This window comes from Ziziphus jujuba, chromosome 4 (assembly GCF_031755915.1).
Source record: "Ziziphus jujuba cultivar Dongzao chromosome 4, ASM3175591v1".
Lineage (NCBI taxonomy): Eukaryota > Viridiplantae > Streptophyta > Magnoliopsida > Rosales > Rhamnaceae > Ziziphus > Ziziphus jujuba.
This window is the reverse complement of record NC_083382.1, coordinates 3699336-3719020: the sequence shown is the minus strand read 5'-3', so window position 1 is coordinate 3719020 and position 19685 is coordinate 3699336. Positions and strand designations below refer to the sequence as shown.

Sequence of the window (19685 nt, the reverse complement as noted above, 5' to 3'; positions counted from 1 at the left end):
ATAACAAAAACCAATTAATAACATCACAAAATCAATAATACACATCACAAAATCAATAATACAATTAACTTAAAAATCATTCATCTAAATATAAAGAGTATTGGTATACTCTGGTTCCAAATTTGTGTTTTGGGAATTAGTTCCCCACAAATTCCTTTTCACCAAACATTATTAAGAATCAGATTTCTCACAGATCCACATTCTACAAGTCAGACCAATTGTGACAGTGAGGATTTTTTCACAAGCACAAAAACACATCAGAAAAATTAACAAATTGAACTAATTGAGCCGGTATAGATGTAATATACTTACCTGTTCTTGAGCCTCCAGGTTTAATCGACCCTTAAAGTCCTTGAAATGTTGAAGAAAAATATATCAGCCCCATAAACCAGTTGGTATTAGAGTAAGTGGATTTAACAAATTTGATACTGATTTCATACAGATTGGGAGCTTTTATCATACACTTGGTGAGCAAATATTTCCAACCTTCAGTAATAAAGGAAACCAAACTTGGTGTATCAATGTTAATTTCCTCAATCTCATCTTCCTTTTTACGACAACACAATGTTAGATAAATATTTGTGGACTTAGTATAATCGATTATTCACTTACAGGGTCCATTTATGTCATTAATAGGATTGATTTGTTTATTATTTCGTAGTAGGACCCTTGGTCATGCACTCTCTGTAATATTCTGGTTAGCCTATTGAACTGGAGGATCAACTCTCTTTAAAGTCCATTTTTAACTTACTCATATTTTTATTATTATTATATTGTTAAATTATTATTAATTTTGTGTATATTAAAATTAATGGGTAAGTCTGACTTGCATAAGCTATAAAAGGTCTAGAGCTACTAAGCAGATACATACCATATTTTGTTATGTGATTAGGGTTTTCAGAAATCAGTTTGAGAGTGGTTTGAGAGTAGTGTGTCCATAGACACTATTATTAGGTTATTTTCTATTTTACAGAATTAAAAATCTAATTTATTAATGGCAACATTTGAAGGTTAGCATTTTATATTTTAATTGAATTTATTATATATATATATATATTTTCGATATGCATAATAAAGATAAATTCTTTCACATAAAACCAAAACCTTTAGCAGCTGACTCTTAATATTCGAACATTTGAATCCATAATAATCCAATCTCAAATTCTCAATCTGGGAATTCCTCAAAAGCAAGCTTTCCTACCAATCCTTACCAATCATTGCGTTGCTTATCCACATCTGTCTCACTCTTTCACAAGCATACATTATTTCCAATTGTGCTGCAGAATCAATTACAAAAGACTCCAAATTCACAGCTTCAGTAGATTCTAATAATGCTAATTAAGCGACGAATACAAATAGGACTACAGATTTCAAAGGATTTGAGAGTCGAATTGGAAACCATAACAACATTATTGGAGACAAAACAAGAATCAAGAATCAAATCCTCAAATCCTCAATTGAAGGGCAACCCATAAATAGATTTGGAAGTGTTTTTTTTTTTACCAGTCATAGCGACTTTCTTGAAATAGGCAGTTTTCAAGGCAAAGCGGTTCCAACTTCAATCTCTCAAGCTTCAAAATAGTATAAGATGTTGATTTGAGCAACCTATAGTTCAGGCACTAATTATTATTAGATTTTATACAGTATCCATCTCTACGATAAACTTACTCTAGTTAAGACTACTACTTAACCAACGGATTATCCTATCACTATCACCTTTAGCTTCATGGTAATCCATTTCAAAGCTTAAATCTCTGAAGAATCTCCAAGTTGTTGAATTTCAAATGGTTGTCTAGGAAATTGGAGGATCTGGGTCGACTTGAGATGTTCAATACGGGATTGTTCGAAACCAAGACGTCTCTCAAACGCTTGCAAAGAATACTCATGCTTGTGAGCAGGAATGAAGGTTGGAAAAATGAGAAAAATGTGATGGATTATGGAATCTGTGAATTGGTCTTGCTCTTCTTCTTCTTCCTTTTCTCCATTATGTTTATTTCTTTTTGTGTTTCTTTGGGTAGCCATGGCGATCGATGGTCGATGGGATTGCTGAGCGACTTCTTCTTCTTCTTCTTCTTCTTCTTCTTTGTTTTGTTCTTTGTTTTGATTCTTTTGGTAGCCATGGAGATTGATGAGCGATGGCCGATCTATTTGGGTGAAGGTTTCTTTACTAAACCTAATTTAACTTCCAATCAACTCATGACATGTGGCACTTTTTTCTAAGTGTGTGGTTGAGATTTACTCTTTCATCCAAAAAAATATTATTTCTTTACAAATTAATTAATAATTGTAGGGCTAAATGCATTTTGTTACTCTTAGTTTGGTTTCATTTAAGTGTAGTAAAGTTTTTTTTGATCATTTGAGGGTAGTAAAGTAGATCTAGCAAAATATTATATATATATATATATATATTTAGTCTTTTCTATGATATCGCAACATCAATCCATGATATTATCATTGTTTGTTGCAAACAATAAAAGCATAAACATAATATTATCATTGTTCCTTGTTAACAGTAACAGTTTTGCTTTCTTCTCATTAACCACTTTAATCTTTTTAGGGTCTATTGACATGATAAGAAGATTTTTTTTTTTTTTTTTAACAAGTGTCTGTATAGAACTATTATTAATTTTTTTGGGTCAAAATTAGAAATTAGATTAATTTGTAATAAATTTAAAAAACTTAATAATCTAAATAGCTACTTTAAAAATGGAGAGCCTAAATTGCAAAATCTACAAGTTAATTGTATCAAAATGCAATTAATCCACAGATCTAAAGTGTATATATAAAAGAAAACAAACCACAATATACATAAAACCAAAAACAAAACAATAAAAATTTAGTGTTATATTAAACAAATCCGAATATACATAGAACCAAAAACAAAACAATAAAATTAGTATTATATTAAAAAAGAAACAAAACAATAGAATTTTAGAGTTATATATATATATATATATAAATATATATATAAAATAATAATAATAATTTCTGAACTAGCTAGTCATTGCAAAATCCAAGTATGAAACTAAGTTTCCATCTACTGATAAAGTCTCTAGAGATGGTGACGACAAGAAAAGCAGTACTTCCCTCCACTCTGGATTACTTGTCCAACAAGGCGCTCGTATGTTTAGATGCTTTAGATTTGGCAAAGGACAGACATCAATTATACTTCTCAACTGTCTTGGGATTAATAGAGCCTCCTATAATTTGCATACAAAAATAAAAATCAAACAAACCAGATTAATAACATCACATAAAATTAACTTGCAATTACTTAATAATCTTTCATCTAACTTTAAAAAGGGGTATTTATACTTAATTTAAAACTAGTGAATTCGTCTCCGAAAAACACCACTAAGAATAATTTCTCATATACCCACATTCCACAAATCAGAGTACTTGATTATCAAATTGAATTAAATGAACCTCTGTAAATAAATATATATATATATATAATTAAAAAAGAAAAACATGTACCCGTTCTTGAGCTTCCAGGTTTAATCTACCCTTAAAGTCCTTGAAATTTCGAAGAAAATATAACAGACCTACAAACCAGTTGATGTCATAGTTATTGGATTCAACAAGTTTGATACTGGCTTCAGACAGATTGGGAGCTGTTATCGAAAAGTTGGAGGGCAAAGTTTTCCAACCTTCAATAGTGAAGGAAACCAAATTTGGAGTGTCAATGTTAATGGCCTCATCCTTGTATTCATCCCCGCAACCACACAAAACCAAGACTTTTAGCATCTGACACTGAATGTTCAAACTTTGTAATAATCTACAAGAGTCCAATCTCAAATTCTCAATATGGGAATTTCTCAAAAGAAACCCCTCCTTCAAATCCTTAAAAAGCAAGAATTGGTTACGGATTTCAAAGGACTTGAGATTGGAATCCGAAACCATATCAATATTATTGGGAACCAAACAACGATCAAGAATCAAATCTTCGATTAAACGACAACCCAGAAGTAGATTTTGAAGCGTATGATTATCATACATATGGACATTCGTGAAAAAGGCAGCTTTTAAGGATGGAAGAGAAACAGGGCAAAGAGCTTTCAATTTCACATATTCAAGCTTCAAAACAGTTAAGGATTTCGAATTAAGCAAATCACGGCCGTTCAAGCAGTAATTATGTTTGATGCAGATATCCATCTCCTTGATAAACTTGCACCGATTGAGAATAGTTCTTAGCCAGCCGTTTATCCTATCCGTCTCACCAACAGCTCCATAGTATTTGATGTGAAGCTTAAATCTTTGAATAATCTCTAAGTTGTTGTAGTGGAATTTCAAATAGTTGTCTAGGAACTTTGAGAATCTGGGTCGACTTGTTATGTATAATACTGAATTATTGGAAATCGCTAGGTCTCTCAAACGCTTGCAAAGAACACTCATACGAGCAGTAATGAAGGTTGGAAGAAAAGAAAATATGTGATTGATTATGGAATCTGGTAAACCTGTGAATCTGTCCTCTCCTTCTTCTTCTCGTTTTTGCTTCTGTTTCTTTCCTTTTTTTGATTTTTTTGTTTGTTTTGATAGCCATGGCAATTGATGGAAAACGGGACTCTTGTGCTTCTTCTTTTTGATTCTTTCGGTGTTAGCCATGGAGATCGATAATCGATGGTCGATCTATTGGCCGTCAAAGGTTATTTTCTAAACTACCTTACTTTTTGATCTTTTAACCTAAGTAAACTCTTTGTTCAGAAAAGAAAAAAACAAAAAACAAAAAACAAAAAAAAAACAGAAAAACAAAAAAACAAGGGAAAAAAAAAAAAAAAAAAAAAAAAAAAAAAAAAAAACATAAGCAAACTCTTGTCTCGAAAAAAAAAAAAAACCGAACTAAACTCGCATAGTCATCTCATGACATGTGGCACTTTTTTCTAATTGTGTGATTAAGATTAATTATTCTTTGTGTAATACTATATGTACCAAACGTTTTATATTCATAATGTACAGATTATTAATTATCGATAAATTAATAATATCATAAAATAGTGGAATTAAATGTAAATCCAATAAAATAATATCGTCATTCTTTGTTACCATACCAAAATTTTGATTGATAAATTTGATAAGTTTAAAATTACTTCTATTCTTACTCACTAGTACAATTATTAAGAATATTTTTTGAGACAAGAGTTTGCTTAGGGTTAAATTTGTTGAATTTTCAATATAAAATGACATAATAATGTTTCAGATTTTTTTTTTTTTAAGGAAATAATATTTCAGCTCTTGATAAATAAATGGTCTACACTAGATTAAAATATTTTTTTTATTCTTACATACAGACAATTATTTCTGGTTTTGGATGGAATTTTTTTTTCATTTTTTTTTCCTTTTTTTTTTTTTTAACATATATAGGTAGGGAGGCAAGTAAAGTGGCTCATAGGTTGGCTACATATGCTTAATTTGTCTTTGGCTTTGTTTGAATCTTGGATAGAGGGGGGCCGAAGTAGCTTCTTCATTCTATTCAATCTAATTTATGTAATTTTGTTGTCTCTTAATGAAGTTTTGATTATTTTTGAAAAAAAAAACTAAGTGAAATTAATTAAAGCTTCACATAAATAAAATTTAAAAATTAATTGCACTTTGATACCTTTGATATTTTTACTTTTTAGTATATTGATTCAGTTTTCAATTTAGACAAATTGATAACAATATGGTTTACACTATTTTCATCTCTTTTTCTTACATGCTCTACTGCTTTCAATTTCATTGTAGAAACAGGTTTCTAAATAGAAAGATTACTAATTTGTTTGGCCAAATTGAATATACTGAGCTAATCTACAATAAATTAAAAAAAATCAAAGATTTAAATTGCTACTTTTAAAAAGTTAAAAATTTAAATTAAAAACCCTGTAAATTAGAAAAGTATCAAATTACAATTAATTTTTAAAAAAATAAAAATAAAACAGAAAGAAAAAAAAGAGTAAAATGCAGAAAAATGAGTTTATCTAAAATTTATTAATAAATTGGTGAGCACAAGGGGGAAAAAATTATCAAGAAAAATAATAATAATAAAAATGATCACCAAGAGTTGTTCAATGGCTTCTCCATCAAAGCCGAAAGGTACATCTGCCTTAGTTGTGGTCCCCGATCAAGTTTCCTTCCAACAACCCATTTCAACTTATTGAATCCAATGCTCTCAATCATCAGCCAATAAACATCCTCGAACTGATCAGCCACACAGAAAAAATGATCAAGCCAGAATAGCCCTCCAGGCCTTAAAACTCGATATATATCAAACATCAAGAAGTGCAAAAGCGTACTGGGAATCCAATTACTCAGCATGTGCATGAAGTGAACTATATCCAAAGTGTTATCGAAGCTATGAAGCTGTTGAAGGGACCATTAAAGTTCATGGAAGTTGTGACAATGGTTATATTCCTCTCCATCATTCTCACCGCGAAGCTCGCGACTCCGCCGCCAATATCTAGCCCGATACGAATCGTTCCGGGCTTCTTCGTCGCTAAAACTCCGTCGATACTGAAATCCAAACTGTTATTGCTTCTCCATCGAATCCAGCGGGTTTACTCAATTCCTTGAAGATCGAAACAGTCTATGCAGTCGTCGAAACCCTTCTGGTTTCGCTTCCGGTTGACGAGGCAATCATAGTTCTTGCATTTGTAAGCCGTCCATACCACAGATGAATCAGAAGGTATAGACCATAAGCTGGTTGGAAGTGGCTTGGGCTCCAAGTAATTGGGTGAAGCAGCCGGACGGCATCGCCGGCTTGGTAGCGGCTCGCAGCCTTGAGGAGGAGCTTCTGTGCTAGGAGCTCGTCGTCCGGGCACGAGCCGTTAACTTTGTAAGACATGTAGCGGCGAAGTTCGTCGGGAAAATGGGTGCATGGACCGCCTACCGGAGGGTAGATGGTGTCGGAACCAATGTCGGCTTTGTATCCGAGTGGTGGTTTTTGTCCGGATGTGAAGGTATTGAATTCCGGTGGGAGGTTCAATGTGATTTTGGAGACGTCGTCCGACGATGATTCCGCGGCGGTGGTGGTGGCAAAGAAAGGTTGAAAAGAACAAGAGGAATAGCAGGTGGAGGAGAGAAACAGAGTGAATAGATTTGTGGAAAAGAGGATGAAAACAAAGAAGAGATAGGTATAGAAAGACTTGGGTTTATGTGTGGAGTCCATAGTGGGGGCCTGTATATGTTTGATGAAGATCGCTTAGAGATCAAGACTTTTTGAGTACATAAACTACGAAATGTGTACTGAATCTTGTTAGGCTTCAAACTAATTATTCATATACCCATTTAATTTGTATTGAAAGTTAACCAATTGCTCAATGTTGGACTCCATTTGCCTAAGGCCATTTGCAACTTAATTATTATTAAACAACTGAGGAGCACACTTGATTTTAATTATCGGCCCTCAAAATGTGAACAACTAGGCAGGTAAAATCTAAGATAGTAGCATATGGAGGTACATATACAGTCTAATGTACAAATCTTGAGTTTGCTCGGACGAGCAGCTTAATTAAATGGATATGCATGTCCAGATCCTTAATTTATGCGTCAAGTCAACATTCCATTTTTATTGATTTCATGATAGCTATACCACGAAATTTGAACCATTTTTATTGATTTCATGATAGCTATACCACCCAGTTTGAACCAAAAAAAGCTTTCTTTTAAGTCTTTTAACTATTAGTCAACTCTGCATTTATTAGTCTACTCCACTTGATTGATGAACACACAGACATTATGTTTGTCTGATGACTCATGTGGTGCTATACATGACCAAGGAAATAATTAGATGTTTTCAAAATGTAACATGTCAGATTAAAAAATCCAAGTTCTCCACACTTCCATCTTAATAATTCAAAGCTTTGCGTTATTAATCAACTCCAACATCATAACCCTAATGAAGATAACAAAAAAAGAAAAGAAAAAAAAAAAAAAAGAACAATTGTAATTTACTTGGTGGGTCTAAGAAGAAAATAATATCACAAGCTAAATAAGCAATAAAGTACAGAATTACCTGGATGGGGAATGCTATTTGGGCCATCATTTGGACTTCATACACACCTCATGAAGAATAACCCAGAATTAGCTTGGTGGGCTGATGCCCTAAACGGTCCAAACCCATCCCAGTTCTATAGTTGCCTCTTTTAGGTCAGTTGCCCAAGTAGTTTTTTCGGTGAACAATACATGAGTCTCCTGGTGTGGGTATTTTCGATCCAGGAGATAAGGAGACTATGGACCATTAATATCTATGACTGTTCACAATTTTTATGGAAACCATGTAACAATTAGTCTATGGACGACGTCCATTCCAAAATACAAAGTGGCACTATTAAAACTCGAACATATAACTCCTACAAATAGATGCGATAGGAAAGTCAGCTCCTACCACCTACCACTTACCACTTGCTCCACTCCCTTGGTATAGTTGCCCAAATTATGTGGTTGGTTCAACGAAAAGTTGAGAGCAATTACACCTGCTTTCTAATTTCTATGCGTATTAAAGCATGCCATCAGTCTCCCATTTTTTTCGTTTTTTTCCGAGTCACTGTCTCAGTCTTCATTGCTTCCCCAGATTCTTTTTTTTTTTTTTTTTTAAATCTTAAGGAAATTTACTAATTTTTGCAATTTAATTATCTTATGAATTAAGGTTCTTTAACTGAAATATATTAATCTTCTCAGAAATTTTAATATGGTAAACTCTTGGACTGATCAAACTATGATGGTCCATGAGAACGAATTCTGAAGACTGTACTACAAATTACTGAAAAATTGAATGGTATATGTATAAAGATTTCTGTGTGTATACATTTTTGTACATTTTTTTCTTCTCTAACACAAAGAAAACAAAAATATCCTAATGTATTGTTTTTTTTTTTTTGGTACAAAAATCAAAAAGGCCTTTTGAGGTACTTGAAATCCATGGAGGAATCACTGCAATCCAATCGACCTCTATGAAGATTGAACAATTTCAACAACTCAGTGACTTTCTCTTTAATTCTCTCATCGCAACCAACTTGCAAGAGAACCAAAAGCTTCTGAAAAGCCCCCAACTGAAGAGCCTCAACCAAAACGCTTCCTTCATCATTTCTCTTCTCGTTCTTGCATAGTTTCCAAAGTACAGAGACCAAGAACTCTGAGGACGTCTGTGAGATCCTCAGAATCTTCTTGACCAAAAGAGGCATCGTTAAAGCATTCTCATAAGCTTTCTCTCTTCCTTCTTTGCAATTGCAAATCTCATCGAAAACCCCCAAAGCCCTTTCACAAACACCTTTTTCTCCATCAACAATATTGTCCAACAGCAAAGAAACCAAACCCATTTCCACCAATCTCAACCTAGTTTTCTCACAGGTTTTGGATTGAGAAATCATGTAGAAAATCGATGTTAGAGCAGCTTTTGTAGCTGAAGGGCAAATGGGTTCCTTGATTATTCCAACCAATGCTTCAAGACCTCCTTCAATCTCTGCCAAGCTATTTACGAATCTTTGATCCAGAGAAAGAAGCTCTTTGAGCACCAAAACAGAGTTTTGTCTCGCTGAAAGATCTTTTCCCCTCAAAAGCCCTACAATGCAATTCAAAGAAGATGAAGAACCCAAAAGGGCTTGTCCCTCAACACCTAGTGGGAACATCCATGGCAATACGGAAACAATCTGCTCCAACAAGCTAACATGTTTCTCCGTTGATGATGAGCTTGAAAAAGCTTCAAACGTGGCACACAAGGAATACCCTGTTCCATTCTCTGCCATGCAACGTTTGTTTCTCTCGCTATCTTTCCCCCAAGCTTTAATCTTTCCCACCAATTCTTGACATTTGACGCCATCACCCCGCCTCGTCGCCATTCCTATTCTCTCGCACACCTCCAAGACCTGTCTCGGAGCTACTGGGATTCTCGGCGTTGGAATTCGTTCCACGCCTCGAGACCCATTCTCGACGCACCAGTCCTGAATCATCCTCCGAATTGTGTGGTTTGGAATCTCATCGAAGCTGCTCAAAACCTGGTTCGTCACTGGACATGTCTGGTTCCCGGACTCGATCCACTTCTCGATGCTATCCCTGTCATACGTAATTCCAGTAGACAAGGTGACCGGGTCTTTCATCAAATCGAGGGAAATCGGACACCGGAAATGAGTGGGAATGGTAATCTCCATTTCGGTGCCGTCGATGTCGTCGTTAACGCTGTTCTTGTTGGCTCTCCGGCCGGCTCTTCTTCTCCTCCAAGAAAGAATCATTGTTTTTTGTTTTGTATTAGAAAGTGAATTTTTCAGAGAAAAGACAGAGTTGAAAGCAGAAAGAAGGAATATTTTTTTCTGATTGTTTCTATGGAATGTTAGAGGAGAATCTGAGAGGCATATGTATATATATGTGAATGCCGGTGAGCTATGAATTTAATATGATACACGGGTGGTCAAAGCTGGTAAAGTTAGAAGAAGATTTAGGAAACGTTCAAAATCAAAGGTGGAAGGTTTAGAACGCTGTAGGATTTGAATGTTGACCGTTGAACATTTGAATCCACAAAAAAATAAAATAAAAAATAAAAAATTCCAGCTCAGATTATTAGTAGTAATTTGATTCACATCAAAACCTTCGCCGATTGATTGAAGTCGGCAGGGGTTTGACCAGCTGACTTGGTCTTTTTTGTGTGTGTGTGTGAGAGCGTGGTCAGAGTGTCTGACCGACCGACTGCTAATCATGGTCTCCGTGTTTTCCGTCACACGTATTAAAGTGCCGTGTTCCTCGCCGTTTGATTTTATTTCATTTTTACAGGGTTTACTTGCTTTCTGAATAGGAGATTTGGATTGAATTTTTAATATTTGGTAATTTAATTTAATAAAATGGGTAGATATGCTTTGGTGAATTTTGGTTTGAGGTTTGAAGTTGGTGAACTTTGTTTGTTTGAAAAATTTTATTTCCAAAAGTTAAAAAAAGAGGATTCTTTTTCTTTTTTTTTTATAAGTAGGAAAGATTTAAATTTTTAGATAAGATCAACATAATTCTTTATTTGGTAACATAATTCTTAAATGATTATGAATAAAAACTGTATTTATTGTAACAGCATCAAAAAGCTGGTGATTTTGATTCTTTACATTCAAAGAGTCAAATTTGCTATTTTAATGAAGAATAAATTATTTTAAAAAAAAAATTAAATAAAGAATAGGACCACATCAAAATTTAAAAAAAAAAAAATTGAGGATGTCAGTTGAATGAAAATTAATAATATATAAAGCTACATAGAAGCCAAAGTTAAAATTGAGAGTTTTTATTGTAAGCATAAAGTCCACTTTTATTTAAAAACAAAATAAAGGACATGAATTAAAAAAAAAAAAAGTGGAAATTAAATATAAAAGAATAGAATTCAAAGTAAAATTTATGTACAAATACGAAAATACAAAGTAAACCATTAATTGAATATGTTTAAACTATTGAATAAGTTGGTGAAATTATCCTTATTCTTTTTTCTTTCTTTGGTTATTATGTGTTTTTTTATATTTTTTCTTTGCATTGAACCTAGAAGATATCCAATTTAATACTACCCATAATAAAACCATACCACTCAACCACGTAGATTCTACTTCTAAAAACCATTAAAATCATAGCAAATACGGACCTTAAATTATATATAGATTTTTTTTTAGCCACGTAAACCATTTCCTCATATCCATATATATATATATATATATATATATATATATTTTAAACCATTTCCTCATATCCATATATAGATATATATATATATTTTTTGTTCCTTATGATAAAAACTGGACCACGACGGTTTTTTCTCTATTGTTATTATTATGATTGTATTATTTTGTAAATTGGGTAAATGGAACTAATCGATTTTGATGCGACCACAAAAACTTAAAATGGATTTTTGCCTTGAAAGGGTAGCGAGCAATACAAACAAAAGGCATTGAGCTGCCTAAAATCGTGTAAAAGAGCTGCTAAACAAGGCTACGTGTGGGCCCGCGGTTGGCCACATGAAATGCTTCAAGTTTGAGAGAAACAGTTCATGGACAGCTCTCTGTGAGAGAGAGAGAGAGAGAGAGAGAGAGAGAGAGTGAAACCATAATCTTGGGAAAAAGAATTGCCATGTGTCAGTCAACAGCTACAGCTCATAACACCATCACTCTGATCTCTCCTTTCCCTATCTGCCCCTCTGCCTCTGGGCCACGGGCCCCACACACATGATCTATACTGTACATACATTAAAAAAAAAAAACATTTCTCTGCTAATGACACATCACTATTCACTGGAAAGTCTAAAAAGGTAACTGCAGGCCTAGCAGAAAGTATAAAGACCACCCTACCTTAAAGGATATCGGTAATGGACAAAATATTATGATATATGAGTCTCAAAAAGTATCCAAACCAACCACACAATCATGATAATTGAGATTACCGCGTATTGGATTTGTTTAAATAATAATAATAATAAAAATGCTGATTTAAGTTGATCAGTCTTAAGTCCTTGCCATTATCTTTTGCAGTTATTCTGGCACCATTCTCTTTTGTATGCATAAATTGAGAGGAATTTCTGAAAGCCAAAAGACAAAAGGGCTTAATTTCTTGAGAATCCTGTTCTCAATTCATTTGAGAAAACCTCATAAACAAGTGAAAAAGTATCCCAACTACATTACAACAAAAGTGCCAACAAGAGTATTGGTTGAGAAGGACAAAACATGGATAAGTTGGAGAAATTGTACACCAAAATAGAAAGTGTTTGAGAAATTGTACACCAAAATAGAAAGAGAGAGAGAAAAAGAAATTAAAAAAAAAAAAAAAAAGAGAAGCAATTAAATAGAATGAACATACCAAACCACCACTAAACATCATTTACAACTACTTCTTCATCATCATCTCCCATCTGCTGAACTGAAAGAGTCTGCGAATCCAAACGGGCGTGTTGGAATGCTGGTTTGAGTATTGTCTAAGCTTGGAAGGAGTGATGACGAAGACGATTCCATATTGCTTCTACCTTCATAAGCTTGCCACTTCTTAAGTGCTTGAGGCAAGGACATTTCCAGATCAATGCCATATATGTCATCTGAATTCTGGTCACTTGGTTTCCAGAGCTCCACTAGAGAAGATAGAACATTGACAGCATGTCCCATGTCGGGTCTTTGATATGGTTCCCTTGCACAGCAATGACCTGCCAACTCGGCGACTGTGCTAATACTTGCGAGTGTTTCCTCGTTGAGGTCGATTGTGGGATCAATGGCCTTTCGGAATGTGTCCTTGTTAATGTACATTCTCTTGAACCATGTTACAAGGTGCATGCTTTCCTCAGGCTGGCTCTCATCAAGAGCCTTTCTTCCCGTGATTAGCTCCATCAAAATGACCCCGAAACTGTATACATCAACTTTGGTAGTCACACGGCCAGTAACTGCATTCACATAAGAAGACGAATAAGTATTTGGATGTTAGAATTGTTTGTTTATATAGGAAGTCAAGCATTGACAACTAAAATATGCAGTGAACAAACAATGGAAATTTTCACTGTTAGGATACATTTACAATATTCCAAATGATGCAAAGGCATTAAGAGGGGGCAACCATACCAATATAAGAATACAACTGAAATATAACAATTGATTTTGTTAGTTTACTCAAGTTAACTTCAAAAGGCCCAGAATGTTCCATTAAGGGAGAAAAGAGAGAACAAAGAAGTATCAACTTGCAACTCTAGGACTTAAACTTGATAGATATATGAGTTCATCAATTTCTAAGACAATTTTGCTTGTAAATTATAACTGTATTTAATAGAAGTTGAATATTCAGGACCAAATTTCCAATCTTATATGGATTTTTTATAAAAATGTTCCATGCTAGTTTATAATGGCCGGTATCCAAATCAACTTTCTACCTCTCTCATATTTTTATAATTGATTTCCCTTGGAAAGTGGACTTCTAATTAAGGAATTTAAATTATCCAAGAGAAAATAAAGTCATGAATAACAATAAAAACAAGTACCTGCATACTCTGGCGCCAAGTATCCAAAAGTTCCAGCAATTCTAGTCTCAATTGAACCTTTACCCTCCGGAGCAAGGCGAACAAGGCCAAAATCTGCAACCTTAGCCCTCATATCATCTCCAAGAAGAATGTTTGAAGGCTTCAAGTCCCTGTGAATAAAACTCTGATGTGCCAAACCATGGAGATATTCCACACCCCTTGCCACATCCAGAGCAAGAGTCAGCCTTTTCTTCCATTCCAATGGCTTTAGTCCTTCCTCTGGCCAGTTAAACAAATGTCTACTCAATGTGCCTTGAGGCATGTATTCATAAACAAGAAGCCTCTCATTTCCATCCAAACAATACCCAAGAAGCGCAACTAAATGCCGGTGACGGACCTTGGTCAAAACTGCAATCTCAGACTTAAATTCTGCTAGCCCCTTCCCAGTTATTACACCTGATTCCATTCTCTTTACAGCAATCTTTGTTCCATCGTGCAGTTCCCCTTTATAAACTGTCCCGAAACCTCCTTGCCCCAATATATTCTCTTCACTGAAATTGTTTGTCACATTCTTCAGCACTTGAATAGAAATCACCATGTTTCCTGCTTCAACCATTTGAATATCATGACCAGCATCACTGCTAGGAAGTGTATTAGTTTCACTAATTGCGCCGACACTCACACTTGAACCTGCAACAGTAATCTTCACACTCTCATTATCAGAACCGGAATGGCGAGGATGAATCACCATTGCATTCGGGCTCTGCACCCTGCTTAAGCGCTTCTGTTTCGTTTTATACACACAGAAGATTAACAACACAATCAACACAATCACAAAGAGACCCCCAATTACAGAAAACACAATCACTCCTATTAAAGCTGAAGATTTCTTTCCAGGATGTCCAGAACTACCATTAGTTTTGGAACCAGTAGTACTTGTAGGAGTCGGGGAATTCTGAGATGGCACTCCATTAGATGGAAAGCTGCTTGTCTCCTTCCCTATGTCAAGGTTACCCTTTGTATTCACAATCACATTACTCCTAAAAGAAGGTACTTTCCCAAAAATATGATTGTTTGATACATCTAGTAGTGCAAGAGCAGGGAGAGTTGAAAGCTCCTTAGGAATGACCCCAGTGAGATTGTTATCGGCAAGAACTAGTCTCTGCAGAGACTTGAGGGAAGCAAACTCCGGCGAAATGGTCCCGGTGAGACCCATCTTCTGAAAATTGACAACAGTAATGTTGCCTTCATTGCAAGTAATCCCAATCCAATCAGCACAAGGATCATTCCCCTTCCAATTCTCTGCAAACCTTTGAGGGTAACCCATCGATTTCACAATCAAAAGCAAAGTATTTACTCTAGGATCACAATGTCCTGGAGTTGGCAAACAAAAGCTATTGGAATCCTTGGACAAGTCTACAGAAACCCCACTCCCAAACGCAGGAACTGGTCCTTGAAGCAGATTATTAGTCAAGTTCACAACTTTCAATGATTTAAGGTTCGTCAATGACACTGGAACTGGACCAGTAAACATATTATCCCTCAAACTCAAGCTTTCCAAATCTACCAAACCAGAAAAATCTGGTAATGGCCCTGAAAACCCATTTGAATGCAACCAAACCTCTTTCAAAAGAGTCATATTCTGAATGACGTCAATGGTTCCCCCAAGCTTGTTATCACCTCCTTGTCCATTTACCCAAAGTGACTGAATCTGAGACCCTGAAAAGCTCTTGGGAAACTCACCCTCAAGGTTGTTGAAAGCCAAATGCAAGATGCTCAGACTTGGAAACACATCAGCACCGAAAAAATCAGGTATTTTCCCAGTAATGTTGGCCGAATTAGCCGAGAAATTCTGAAGCACCGAAGCATTGCTTAGAGTCTCGGGGATTTGCCAAGCCTCAAAAGGGTTATTATCAATCTCTAGAGACTGAAGCGAAGTCATCCCAGCGAAAAAATCACTGGGAATGGAGCTAAACTGGTTGTTACTAAGCATCAAAACTTGCAACGAACTCAACCCACTTAAGCTAGGAAGAGGACCAGAAATCTTATTCCACTGAAGCTCTAAGCGTTGTAGCCCGGTAAGGTTTTGAAGATTCAGAGGAAGCGTACCTTCAAGATCTTGATGGCCGATTTGGATCCGAGTTACCCTTTTGTCCTCCGAGCAACCTACATGTTTCCAATTGCAAGGGTCCGGGTCGGACCATCCGAGAGACTCGGAAGGGTTTAAGCTCTTCTTGAGAGCTAACATCACCGAAGCATCGCCATCACTACCACCTGGGGTTGCTTGGGAGGTAACAGAGACGAAGAGCAAAGCAAGAAAGATGATTAAAAGCTTGAACCAAACATGGGTTTTCTTCCTCATCTTGTTTTCTTTTTCTTCAGCTAATACAGTATAAATACAAATACAGAAAATGTATGTGAGAGAAAAATTTCAAGAACTTGTCTGATATCACATATGGAAGTGGTTGATGATGAACATGGAAAGCTTAATCATTCAAGAAGCTACAAGCGCAAGAGCAGGAACAGAGAAAAAGAGAGAACAAGAAGAATAAAGAAGAAAGAAGAAAGAAGATGAGAAAGGAGCTAAGCTAGGGAGGTTGGAGGTGGCGCAGTAATTGAGGACATGCACATGGGGGAGTGGGAACCACAGAGCTCCTTGAAAGCAAAGGCTGTCATAAAACTCATAAAGCCATTCAAATTTTTTTATAAAGATAAATTATGTTGTAAGAAAGAAAAGGCTGGATGGATCCTGATTCTTGGAGGTGTGTGTGTGTGTGTGTGTTAGAGTGGGCTGGGATTCCTACCACTGCAAATGGGGCCAACTTGGCATTTGTATTTTTGTATAACTTTTATTATAATATTATATATAGGTACATATGTACAGTCAAAATACAGAGTATATATCATGCATTGTGTCTTCTATTGCAGGGAATTGGCACATGGTAAGATGCAGAATGCGGGATTAGTCCACCTCAATTCAAATTTATATATATATATATATATATATATATAAAACAAATTCTAAGGTACCGATTATATGTATGCAGATCAGTTTCAAAGTAGATATTTTTGCATGCATTATCGATTTTCATCATAAAAAACATCAACTTTAATTGCATTTGCACCATAAAAGAATTATATATAATATATATATATATATATGTATATAAATATAATATAATACTTTTCTGAATTCGGTTAGTCAGGTAGTTTATACTGGAGGTCTAAGATTCTATTATCATTAATAAGCATGATGTGCTTAGTATAAGCTCTCCTAGGCACATACAGCGTCAATTAATTTTTTTGTTTTAAATTATTATTTAAAATTTTATTTATAGAAATTTTATAATAAAGTGAGATTGATTTAATTGGTATGAATGGCACATTTAGAAAATATTCTAAGAAGGGGACCATTATAAGAAGGGCACCATTAGGAAATTTTTCTTCAGCCAAAAACGAAAATCATAACCATTAATGAAAGAGTATAAATTTAACTATCCATGCAAATACATAAAAGTAATTTGTTTCTTTTTCTTTTTCCCTTTAAAAAATTGAAATACATAAAAAATCATTAATGATTGTTTTAATTCAATATCTCTAAAAATTTATATATAATAAACGTATTTCTTGAGACAAAATAAATGAAATTTATAATTTTTTTAGCAATTAATTAAATCATGGTATTAAAATTGGAAACAAAGGTAATTGGCAAAAAATATTAAAAAAAATTGAATGATAGACTATTTATTAGATATGTTACTATTAGATACTTAAAATTAATAATTTCAATTAAATAAAATAAAAATGTTAACCTTCATTGGATTGGGTGTTGTTAGCTAAATTTTAATAGAAATTAAAATACAAAATTTAAATAAAATGATGAACTTAATAAAATATATAAAAAAAAAAAAAGAGTAGAAATGGTAATACATAATATATATATATATATATATATATATATATATATATATATTGATGAATGCAACAATAATATTGTTAAAAGGTGGAGATATCACTAAAGGAGTGGGCCCATTGAATTTATTTATTTTTTAAAATAAAAGTATGAATCATTAAATTGGACAAGAAGCCTTTTTTTTTTTTTCAAAAAAAAAAAAAACTAAAACAAAAGGAAAACCCAAAAAAAAAATTAAAAAAAAGGAAAAAAAAAATGAGAAGGCTGAAACAGATTTTTAATAGGAAAAACTACCACCAGCCAAAAAAAAAAATAAAAAATAGGAACAACTACAAATATCATTACAACAAATTATTAACTAAACAATAGAAAAAGGTGTCTCAAAGAGGCACCTTACCTAGGTCTGCCGAGGATTGGTATAACTACTACACCTCTATCTAAATCTATAAAGTCATGATTTAAAACACGTCTCTTTCTTTTCAAATTAGAAGTTGATGTAAGGATTAAAAAATCTATAAAAATCCTATATAACCTACTCGACCTTCATGCTACCATGTAACCCTAGAAATTAATTTGCAAAATAACAGAAAACTAGAAAAGAAGTTTGTTTGTTGAGTACACTAGGACATATTCGTAACAGAATAGTTCATACAGTCCTTTTCTGTTGAGTTATCAAGTTTATGCTTTTTACATTGGACATTTATATCCAATTATATATAGTTCTATAAATATATTATCTCAATGTTTGCAAAATATTACTTCATACATAATCCCTTTTTCTTTTAAGCTATGAGCTATCTAGTTTATATTTTATATTTGATATTTGTATTCAATTATATGTAATTCATAAATATATTATTTTAATTATTTTTAATCAGATATCATAATTTGGATATTATCTAGTTTATATTTTATATTTGATATTTGTATTCAATTATATGTAATTCATAAATATATTATTTTAATTATTTTTAATCAGATATCATAATTTGGATATAATTAGGTGTAAATGTCCATACCCATTAACATATTGCAAGTAGTTTATCTTTAAACTACATGTAATTAGATAGCAATCCCACTTAAATATGGACATTCATACTTTTCATGATAAAATATATACATATATACATATCTATATCTATATATATATATACGAAAATTCTATGGCGAGGACCGTCCGCATGAAGACCGCAGTATTAGTGACGGTTTTTTATAATATTAATGACAGTTTCTTAGAAAATTGTCACCAATACTATAAAAAATCGTTACCAATATTATGGTTCGTATGAGAACCGTTCGCATCATAAACAGACTATATATATATATATATATATATATATATATATTTCTTTATTTATACACTTGCACATGGGCATGTTTCAGCACTGCGCTGTACAAAAATGCGTTTCATCGATACCCTTTTGGGTTTGGCTTTTGATTTGGTCCTTTTCAATTATAAAGCTATACAACTACTGTGTTATCCTAAAACTATTTGATAGGTACCTTTCGTTTTTTATATGAAAAAATAATAATAATAATAGTTAAAAAAAAAAAAAAAAAAAAAAAAAAGAAAGAAGGGAGGTTGGATAAAGTGGAAGGGACATATCCAACTGTCTGCAACTTTGTTCTTGTTTGTTTTCACGAATTGAACTGTCATGAATCATGTAATCTTCAATCCCCTGTATCATAATGATTAATTGAAATCTTGATGATTTCAGGTCATAATATCATTTGGACTTGTCTAGGACTATTTAAGATATTAGGTGTAATATGACTTATTAAAATAGCAAAACTATCATATTAATGCTGATCCTGCCACACCTTTATACTAAAAATTTTAATATTTATGTCCTT

General features: G+C 33.7%; 3 protein-coding genes and 1 pseudogene across 3 annotated transcripts; all 4 read right to left on the bottom strand.

The window, feature by feature from the left end:
* Positions 1-2993: 2993 nt before the first annotated feature.
* LOC107416165 (putative F-box/FBD/LRR-repeat protein At5g62970) lies at positions 2994-4395 on the bottom strand. Its single transcript, XM_016024620.2, has 2 exons — positions 3478-4395; positions 2994-3200 (listed from the first exon to the last, which is right to left on the bottom strand). Exons 1-2 carry the CDS (start codon positions 4393-4395, stop codon positions 2994-2996), a joined length of 1125 nt encoding a protein of 374 aa, XP_015880106.2.
* Positions 4396-6027: 1632 nt separating this feature from the next.
* On the bottom strand, positions 6028-7141 carry LOC112491189 (probable methyltransferase At1g29790; annotated as a pseudogene).
* A 1590-nt stretch (positions 7142-8731) lies between these two features.
* On the bottom strand, positions 8732-10316 carry LOC107416174 (U-box domain-containing protein 21). Its single transcript, XM_016024632.4, has one exon. The coding sequence runs from the start codon at positions 10197-10199 to the stop codon at positions 8862-8864; it is 1338 nt and encodes a 445-aa protein (XP_015880118.2). The 5' UTR covers positions 10200-10316; the 3' UTR covers positions 8732-8861.
* A 2203-nt stretch (positions 10317-12519) lies between these two features.
* Positions 12520-16705, bottom strand: LOC107416173 (receptor protein kinase TMK1). Its single transcript, XM_016024631.4, has 2 exons — positions 13940-16705; positions 12520-13351 (listed from the first exon to the last, which is right to left on the bottom strand). Exons 1-2 carry the CDS (start codon positions 16278-16280, stop codon positions 12822-12824), a joined length of 2871 nt encoding a protein of 956 aa, XP_015880117.2. The 5' UTR covers positions 16281-16705; the 3' UTR covers positions 12520-12821.
* Positions 16706-19685: the final 2980 nt, after the last annotated feature.

Excerpts from the sequence above, each read along its gene's own strand:
- LOC107416173 (XM_016024631.4), bottom strand. The coding sequence starts at position 16,280 with ATGAGGAAGAAAACCCATGTTTGGTTCAAGCTTTTAATCATCTTTCTT. Across the intron at positions 13,352-13,939 it reads CTTGGCGCCAGAGTATGCAG|TTACTGGCCGTGTGACTACC; the intron begins GTACTTGTTTTT and ends ATGTGAATGCAG.
- LOC107416165 (XM_016024620.2), bottom strand. The coding sequence starts at position 4,395 with ATGAGTGTTCTTTGCAAGCGTTTGAGAGACCTAGCGATTTCCAATAAT. Across the intron at positions 3,201-3,477 it reads ACCTGGAAGCTCAAGAACGG|GAGGCTCTATTAATCCCAAG; the intron begins GTACATGTTTTT and ends TGCAAATTATAG.
- LOC107416174 (XM_016024632.4), bottom strand. The coding sequence starts at position 10,199 with ATGATTCTTTCTTGGAGGAGAAGAAGAGCCGGCCGGAGAGCCAACAAG.